General features: G+C 42.5%; 1 protein-coding gene across 1 annotated transcript in view; it reads right to left on the bottom strand.

The window, feature by feature from the left end:
* Positions 1-1,832: 1,832 nt before the first annotated feature.
* The window catches only part of PIP4K2A (phosphatidylinositol-5-phosphate 4-kinase, type II, alpha), an 89,543-nt gene continuing 81,413 nt past the window's right edge, over positions 1,833-9,962 (bottom strand). Inside the window, exons 7-9 of the mRNA XM_006887061.1 lie at positions 7,191-7,434; positions 5,079-5,182; positions 1,833-2,102 (exon numbers count right to left, since the gene is read on the bottom strand). Of these exons, the coding sequence (XP_006887123.1) occupies positions 2,022-2,102; positions 5,079-5,182; positions 7,191-7,434 (429 nt within the window). The 3' untranslated portion in view covers positions 1,833-2,021. The remainder of the gene's footprint in view (positions 2,103-5,078; positions 5,183-7,190; positions 7,435-9,962) is intronic.

The following is a 9,962-nucleotide window of genomic DNA, read 5'->3' on the forward strand; positions in this document are numbered from 1 at the left end:
TTGTAAACTTCTAAAAAGCATACAGATTGGCCACAAAGGAAAGAATTATTCATATAATGTATGTGTACCTTCAGGATCTCTCTATTATAGTTTTAGGCCAAATAAACCACAGGATAACTTTGGAATGAGTCGATGCCAGGAATTAATGGAGAGGTGGAGTAGATCAAATCCCAGTATCAATTATTTTTAAACACATAAGATACAGAGTTGTATAGCTGTATTACAGTGGTGTTAACATCATTTTGTTGAGGCTAACAGATCTATACAAATTAATTTGGTAGTAACAGAGACAGTGCTACTGCTAGCTTCCAAAGGTCCTGTGATTTTCAATTCATCCCTTCTGAAGTAAACCCACATAAATTGTGCATAATCACAGACATAATATCACTGAAGTTCAGGTCCCGGGAGATGTCTTATGTCAGGTGGGATTTGTTAAGTTAAAAGTAATTATTGAAGGATGGGTTGTTTTTTCCTTTTCTGAAACTGTCTACAAAAATTACCCCATGTTTTAAACAAAGAATTTCAAAGGCACAGCTTTAGCACAGTGTATAAGTTGATAACCTACTTGAAGCAATTCTAGTATGTTAAGATTGACGCTTTTCAGAAAATGCAGGAAAGGCGGTAAATATATGATTGATAATGGAAACTTGCAACTTGATTAAACACAATCAGCACAGTTTTAGGGCAATGAATTTACATAATCAAATTTGGGTTAAATTAAAAAAAAAAATAGTAAGAGTTGCTAAATTAAATCCGGAGGAAGCAAAGCCACTCTTTTCCCTTTATTGTAACATATAGTCTACCATGTACTTTGAATAAGACTTTCACTCAAAAACAGGACTGCATGGGACATGTTGAAATAGGACAAACATACATTATTTCACCTAGTCTGTAAAATGACTTTACATGTAAACTTCAAAAATCACATGATATACATTAGATTTTAGATTCAAAAATATCCCTGTTTTCCTAATAATGTAAACAGTAAAACTGAGGGTTTCCATTTAAAGGGGCAATTTGTAACAAAACACCACTATTGGAACAATGGTCACACAGCAATATCTCAGACTTCAGATTTTCTTTTGATGACGGGAGAACTGGGAGTCCTCCCACTTGGCTTACCTTCCTGTGGTGGAGGGGGGATGTAGATGCCATTGCCCAAAACTATGCACTTTCCAGGTAAGTTTTATGTGTATTTTGTAGCATTAATTCCTATATTGAAACATAAGAGTGTAACAATGAAGAAGCTCCAGGTAAGAAAAGAGATGGAAGCAGTTTTCCTGGACATAAGTTACTGAGGTGAAAACGTACAGACAGAGTCAGTAGGGCATCAGCATTTTGTTGGAGGAGGGGTGGGTGCACCCGGGCTGGGGGGTCCCGATGCGCTGTGCAGAGGCAGAGCCCCGAAACAGGGCACCCGGGGAGGCCAGCACCCCCCCATTTGGTACCAACGGGCTCGTGTTACAACTATTAAGGAGTGTCAGCGTGCGGGGTACAAGTGTAACATTCGCAGTAAGTTTTTTTTCCTTTTTAATCATTATTATTATCATCGTTATTATTATCTTCATTATTATTACGAATACTGTCTCACATCTTTCAGCTAAAAAAAAAATAAACTGATCCACAGTTTATCGTGGGATGCCAACGTGGCTGGTCTGACATGCATCTCCTCCTCCACATGTGCTCATTCATTCACTCATTCATTCTGCTACAGCTACGGTCAGAGCTGCTGTAACACATTCTGACCAGAGCAGTTCTGTTTTAGTTAATGTTTCTTTCTTTCTTTTTAATGCATACACACACACACACAAAGTCAGAAATAGCTAGAAGTATGCTGGGAAATATCAGGTAGCTGTTAAAGCAAGTAGCCCCCAAATCAGTCATCTTGGCCTGAAGATGTAAACAGAGAGGTTTGCTTCCTGCAAGATGAGTGCTTCGCTGAGTTTGGTTTTCACTTGTCCTACACTGAAGCCACCTCTGTCCTTCCCACAGTGCATGTCCGTCCAAGGCAGCCTGGGAGGTTACGTCAAGATGTGGCCGATAAAGTCCAAAAAGCGCTTTGAATACTGTTCTGGGTTCACTGTTGAGATCTCGGCACCAGCCTGGGAAGGTGGGAAGAAAGAGAAATGTTGACACAATGCTCATGCTTTCCAGAAATTACTACCCAGTATCTACAGGTATTTCCAACTGCAGCTAAATCTAACGTTATAAATTTTCAATTCTATGCAGCTTCTCCCTTTAAAACCCAGCTACTGTGATGGAATAACAGAAAATTCTTGGGAATTTGTGTCTAAAAAAGAAGGCAGACAAAATATGCCAAGAACAATAGATGCTATTATTGCATATACTGTGATTGTTGCAATTTAAAAGAACTAAATTTGCAGCATCTGGAATGTTTCTGTGAGACTGTGAAATATGAGTGAAACCACATTTAGACATCAACATAAAATTTCTGCTTTTTAAGTGGGTACACAGGATACATCTTTAGAATGAGATAAACATAAATGTTTTAGCTCCAGGTAAGCTCAGATGATGATGACGACATAAGGACTCTGTTAATGAAACCTTTTTAGCTTAAGACAACAAGCTCTGGTGGCACAGTCCGGAGGGGAATTGTGCTACTAACTCAAAGGCACGGTCTCTCTGGTAGTTTAAATCCACCAAAGGCTTCTTGGGAGAAAGATGGGCAATCTCCTCCCAGGCGATTTATAGGCTTAAAAATCCACTGGAAGGTCAGCTATGAGTAGGTTCAACTCAGTGGCAATGTGTGGTAATTTTTCAATCTTTAGACAGAAGTCCATGGATAAATGCTCAAAAATGAGTAATGCCAGCAGAGAGTTCCAGTGACAGTGACCCACGGCAGACATGGCGCTGCCCCAGCTGCTGTCTCCCAACTCCACAACCAGGTGATTTACAAGCACCTCTGAAGGCTGCATTTCCCCATGAAGGGAGGGTGCTGGCTTTCCTCAGCAGAAGAGCTCAGGGCGTCCCCTGTTCCCTTTACTGTTGGATCTCAAACAAGGAGGCCTGGCCTCATGCACGTTTATGGAATGGATTATTACCATTAAAAGACAGACTGTCATCAGACTGGGGGGGAGTGACAGGCCTGTTTCTTGAGCTACTAAAGGGCAAGACCAGGTTTTCACTAAATCACCAGGTGCTGTTTTTAGAAACTCATAGTTTTACGGCACAAAGAAGTGACAGATGATTAATAAAAAAAGTTGGTAGTTCAAATTCAGCTTATGGCATCTTGCGCATAAGGTCTAGCTTCTCAAAGGACAGAGAACTGCTCTATTATGTTTCTGAGGCTATAAATCTTTTTATAATTCTTTTAATTTTATTTTTATTATTTTGTGTGTGTGTGTGTGTGTATGTACCGTCAAATCAGATCTGACTGGTACAGGAGGAGATTGTTCCTCCTTCTCCAGCAGAGCATCTGGTGGATTTGAACCGTGCACCTCTGAGATTGCAGTACACCTCCTTGCCACGAGGCCACCAGAGCTCGCCAAATCTTTTTATAATTTTTTTAAAAAAATTTAAAAAATGTTATTTTTTGTGAGTGTACCATCAAATCAGATCTGACTGGTAAAGAAGGAGATTGCCGAACCGTGTACTTCTGGGATTGCAGTGCAGCTTCTTGCCACTAGGCCCCCAAAGCTCCCTTAGGCTATAAGTCATGAAGGGAGAACAAAACCCTATGGACTAGGTCTCCATTGGATTTGATTTGATGACAATAACACGTTCACTAGGAAAAGTATATTCATGTCTGGCCTGCTGAGGCCACTATAGAGGAGCCCACAGCTTGATGGCAGAGAATGGCTCCTACTAGCAGCTCAATACTACATTCAATTAGGAGGGCTAATCGGTCACAATAGCAGCCTGAATGGCACAGTAGGCTAAGTGTTGGGCTGCAAACAGAAGGTTAGCAACAGAATGGATGGGTAACATGGAACAGGCAGCCAGCGGGGACCTGGGTAGGGAGGATCTCCACCACTCACCGTAACCAGTTAAGTGGGCTTCCTCAGGTTTTTTTCAACTCTCAGATGAGGATAATCCTAGAGACTCCCCCATTATCTTGTTGTAGGACTAAGCAAGTTAGTGTTTACCCAATAATAACAACAATTGCTGCTGTGGAGTTGCTTCACTTCACAGTGACCCACATGTTGCAGAGTAGAACTGTGTTCCCCTGGGTTTTCAAGGCTATGACCGTTCAGAAGCTAATAGCAGACAAGTCTTTCAAGTTGCCTGTGGGTGTGTTTTAACTGCCGATCTTTCCATTAGTAGTCCAGTGCTTAACTGTCTATGCTACCCAGAGACGCTTCAAACCAAACCAGATTCATGGCCTTCAAGTTGATTCTAGCTTAGAACTACCCTACAGAACAGAGTAGAAGTCCTGTACTGGGTTTCCACAGGCTGTTAATCTTGATGGAATTAAGACTGCCTCCTCTTTCTTCCATTAAATGTCTGGTGGGTTCAAAGTGATAACTTTTCAGTTAATGGCCCAATTCTCAACCCATTATGTCACCAGGGCTTCCCAGAGACTCCTATAAGAATTCAGCACAAACATGATCAAGGAGAAGAAGCAGTATCATTAAATTTTGATATATGTATTAAAAAATTTATAACAATAATGTACAATTCACTACATGGAAAGAAAAGTAATATTGCAAATTTGGAAGCAGGTACTGTAGTCTTGAACATTTACTATTTAAATATGGAATTATCTTTAGCACTTTCCTTTTTACACATTTTTCCCCAAAACAGAAGAAAAAGAACTTGTACAGTATTCCAGCACTGGATATGTCTATTAATACTCCTGGCATGTAGAGGATGAGCTGAGGCTGCGGTGCAGTGGCTTACCTCAGTCACACAGGGGACTGCTGTACAGTAGGAATTAGTGGGCAGCATTTGCTGGCTCTGCATCTTGCACTCAACATACAACCTCTCAGGTAATGGCAGCTACTAAAGGGCTCTGAATGGTAGTGCTACCTTGTAGAAAAAGGCAGAACCTGCGCTGGTCCAAGCACTACATATGCACCAGGGCCCACAGAGAGCAGAGGAAACAGTGCGATACTTACGCCATGCTTAACGGTTTTTGCAGCGTGGGCAGCTTTCTTTTTTGCATCATAATGAGTAAGGATGTCAATAATTGCCATGAAGTACACCTCTTTCCTAGGAGAGTCTGTAAAGGGTTGAGAACAGTGATTGAGGGGAATGCAGGCTGGAGGAGAAGGGTGCACAGGGGTTTCAGTGGGTCTCACACCAAAAGCACCGGAGACATTTATGAAAAAAAAAATTTGTATTGATCTGCATTTCCCTATCAAAAAAAGCAACTTTCTGCATCTGGTCCACTTTCACTCTAAAAGTTAAACTAAGGAACATATTCAGTGTCCCAGGTTATTGACAGTGGAGGTCCAAGAATGAGGTTGAGTAGTCTCCCTTTGCTTTTCTGCATTTTCTTCAATGATTACTTATTGCTTTAGTGTAGAGGGGAAAAGACAAATAAAAACACATCACCAAACAAGGCTATTGTAAAATACTCTATAGAACAAGCACAACTAACTACGTTCATGAATTCCTTTCTGCCATGAATCCAACTACTCATAATCAATTCTCCCTGGTTCTAGGATCAGCACTGGATATGTGTATGTACACCTTCAATACCTAATTCCCACAGACTTCTACAAGCATAAGGCAGCTTCACTAAGAACAATTAACACATAAGTAGTTTTTGTTAAACAAAATGATAAAACCCCACTCAAAACCACTTAATTGATATCTCAACTGCGGCTTTTAAACAATGAAAAAAATTCCAATTTTGATTATCTAAAAGCGTCAAGGACTCTCCTTCATAGGGTCGCTATGAGTCGCCTGTCACTCGGCACTTAACAACAACTACAACAAAAAACAATAGGCCCACTTCTATTGCTATCTCTAAAATATTTTTGGCATTTTAAAGTATACTACTTAGCTAACATAAAATATAATATTCCTTCAAATACTCAGTCACCTAGACACTGATAAATAGGACTAACTTCATGATACAGCAGGGGCCCCAGGCCTCTAAGTGCGGGCAAGCCCAATTACAAGCAAGAATGTTCCTTCTCTACCCAGCAGGGCCTGGTTCCAGGGCTTGTAAGAAGGAAAGGACTGTAGACAGGGGTGTCCACAGCAGTAGAACTCTAGCTACATTTGGTAGGTCCTGTTCAGACTGTGACAGAATCACATATACCTACCTAACTCGGGACAGATATGGAATGTTTTTAAATAAAAGTACAAATAGCACAGGTATGTCTGTATATATACACACACAGGCATACACACACACATATAGAAATAAATATAAATGTAAATGTAAATGTAAATATAAATATAAATAGAGAGTTCTGGTGGCCTAGTCTTATAGGGACTTGTGATGCCAACCTAAAACAGCTTTGCCTTTTGATCGGCAATAAGGGAGAGGGAGAGAGCAATCTCTATGATTTATAGCCTCGGAAACAGTCTAGCTATGAGTCAGTTCCAACTCAATGGAAAGGAGTTTATATAATGTGTTTATGTACGTATGTTTATGTAGGAAGTCTGGTGGTCTAGTGGTAAGGAGTTGCACTGCCAACTCAAAGGCACTTGGTTCAAATCCACCAGGTGCGCCATGGGAGGATGGGCAGTCTCCTCTCATGCGATTCACAGCCTCTGAAAACCCCTGGCATGGTCAGCTATGAGTTGGTTCTGACTCAACGGCACACAACATATATCTATATCATTGTTAAGTGACATCAGATGGATTCTGACTGCTGGTGCCCCTGGATGGCTGGGAACAACTGTCCCATATGGTTTCCTGAGTTGTAGTTCTTATGGGAGCAGATTGTTTGATCTTTTTCCCTGAGGACTGACTTGGTGGGTTTGAACTATCAACTTTCTGGTTAGTAGCCTTTGTCTCTCTTTCTCTGTGTATATATAATCTTCTCATATACATATGTGTGTGTATATGTATACACAGACATTTAAAAACATTTCAGATGTCATCTATATAAATATTTCTCTCTTACACGCACACCCATTATAGCCGTATAGCTACCTTTAGAACTGCAGGCCAGAATACTTTTAACAGCAGTTATGAATACTGCTAGATAACAATGCAAAACCCCAAACCACTCCACATATAAAGAGAGTATCTAATTAATGAGGCTTACTTTCATGGCATTTTATTCCATAAACATCAATGTTTGGATCAAATTCCCCGGGAGCCAAGGGTGGTGAGCTGTTGAGAGTATTTCCTGGACTGTCAGGCGGGGTTCCGACAGGGTGGGCCCCATCACTTTCCGCCTCCTCCTCCCCATCGTTCTCCTCACACTCGACTTCCTCCTGTTCTGCTCTCTCCACGTCGTGAATTCCCACGAGTAGGCTGTAGTCCATGAGCTTTAACTGGGCAAGAAACTGGAGGGTGAAATGGGACACAGTCAGTTATAAAACAGGCAAAACCCAAAATTAAAATACAGAACAAACTAACTATGTCAGGGAAAACACAGAAAGGTGGCTTATGAGTGAAGAGGCAGGAGAGGTAAGGCTTTTTAAAGAGAGAGTGTGGAGTTGGGCTCCCCGCCAGTTAAGATGCTCCCAGGCAGCTGCCTTCCCAGGCACACAGCCTCACACATTGGGCCAGGTCGCAGCATGTATTATGTTCCTTGAAATGCAATGCTGGATGCTGAGAGGCATGTATTTATCACATGGAGGATGGATTACATGAGAGAGCATGACTTGTGAAGGAGATGCTGAGAAGGGGAGCGAAAGTTTCTCTTGACAATTGCTTGTGGCAGAAAATGGGGACCTCCCAAGTAGCTTCTAGCAGCCTCTCCCAGAATAGTGTGTGGAAGCACTTTGCAATTCTACACACTCCACTGAGATGATTACGTGGCTGGTGACAAATAAGCAAGAGATTAAATGTCTCAATCAACCAGCAAATGCACTGTACTGCTGCTCTGGTGAAGGACACAGTCCTTCTGTCTCTCCCATGGTGCAGCAGGTGGCTTGCTTTCTCTGCAGCAGCTCAGGTACAGGACTCTCTCTCTCTCTTGTCCCAGCCAAGGTTCTGAAGCAACGTGGAGGTGAGAGAACTCTATGGGCATGGCTACTCCTGTCTGCCACATTCATTTTTGGCTTTTCATGTCATGTTCTTCTTGCCTTTATACCCCACCCCCCTAAATGTGCTTGGATACATGACTTAAAGAACAAATTTTACTTGATGCATTGAAGTGTGGACAGTATTACTAACAACCAAGAGTGCAGCCCAGTGTCTAGAACCAACAAGACTCCACTTCTCAGCTGGCTGGCTCCATACAGGTCAGTTCAGCTCTGAACTGGAGGGACGAGGACAGAGTGGTGCCAGCTCTGCTCACTGGTGCAGAACAGTTGAGTCTGGTAGAATTTAGCAAATGTCTTTACACAAAGAGCAAGAGCACACAAATGCAGGGCTTGAAGTTCTGGCTCAATGTGCAGTCATCTCAATGTGAGACCTGCAGAACCTTTCCTTTTTCCCTCAGGCCGTCAGGGGGCTGTCTCAGAGCTGGAAGAATGGCTACATCCCCTTAAAGATGAGAAGGAGAGGCATTAGGGTACAGGGCTCTCTGGCCTCTCAGGGAGAAATGAGCACTGTACTGTTCCCTAAGCATCAGCAGTGCCTCATTTCCAGGCCCGGCTCACACATTCCTCCACTCCCTCTGCCTTCCTACCATGAGTCCCCTGGAGGACAGGCTCAGTCACCTCAATTATGTTCTCAATGGAAAAAAAAAAATAAAAAGATGACACAAATTTGTATTCAGATACTTAAGCAAGGGAGAAGAAATACGCTTACTTGAAAATGGCTCAAAGCACTCCCTTGGTGAAATCAGAGGGGAACACCACTGGGGCTCTTCTTGCTGCAGCCAAGTGTTAAGACTAGTTTTCTGTGCACCAGAGGAGGCTGCCACTCCTTCCCAGGCCGTCCCCTCAACTGCCTCGCTCCAGGATCCACATGGACTTACTTGCTATTTCTACCTTGCTCAGTCAAACCTTTCCTTTTTTTTTTAGGTTGAAGAACATCCATCTTCCCATCACATCTGGCAGCAACTGGACTCCAGACTGCCAGGGCCTCAGCTGAGCTTATGTGGGCTGCGGTCACTCCAGAGAATAAATAAATATGTTTAAAGGTGATGTTTAAGAGAATAAAGCAGCCCTGCTCCACTGCCTGCACAGTGCCCACTGCCCGGCCTCTGGGTCACTATGGGTGAGGGGCAGGAGAGGTCACCACTGTGCTCGTGGACAGTGAGCTCACCAGGGCAGCACTGGCCCATGTAGGAGAGCAAACAGGCACAGGAAGAAGGTTGTGTCCAAGGAAATTTGGGGATTTTAGTTCAAAGCCCACATCCTTTCTAATGCATCCTCCTGTCTCTGGAGGCTCCATCAAAGTGGAAGGTCCCCAATCTTGTTCTTCACAACATTCCTAAGGGAAGTGCTTCATTAAGCTAATGGTGTCTGAGGAGGAGTCATCACAGGACATGAATATAGTCAGTGAGCTTCCAGGGCAAAATTGAAAAAAGAAATACGATGGCAAAATCTTGAATGCTGCAAGAAGCATCAAAATAAGATGGAGTACACAGGATCACTGTAGTTAAAAGAAGTGGTCAATGCTGAGTCATTTCAAGAAGTAGTGTGTGATCAAGAACCAAGAGTAATGAAAAAATTCAAGCTGTGTTGAGGTATTGACAAAAAATAAGGCCCCAGCATTTGGTGGAATACCAACTGGCAGATGCAGTCCTGGACATGCTCACTAGTCTATGTTAAGAATATAAACCTAAATGCCCATCAACAAAGGAATGGGTAGAGAAGCTGTGGTATATTTGCACAATGGAATACTATGCTGCATTGAAAAACAAGGAACTCATGCAATATTATTCAAAATGGGTGAACCTGGAGGACATTATGCTGAG

This window comes from Elephantulus edwardii, unplaced genomic scaffold, assembly GCF_000299155.1.
Source record: "Elephantulus edwardii isolate Elephantulus edwardi_28Jun2011 unplaced genomic scaffold, EleEdw1.0 scaffold00054, whole genome shotgun sequence".
NCBI lineage: Eukaryota > Metazoa > Chordata > Mammalia > Macroscelidea > Macroscelididae > Elephantulus > Elephantulus edwardii.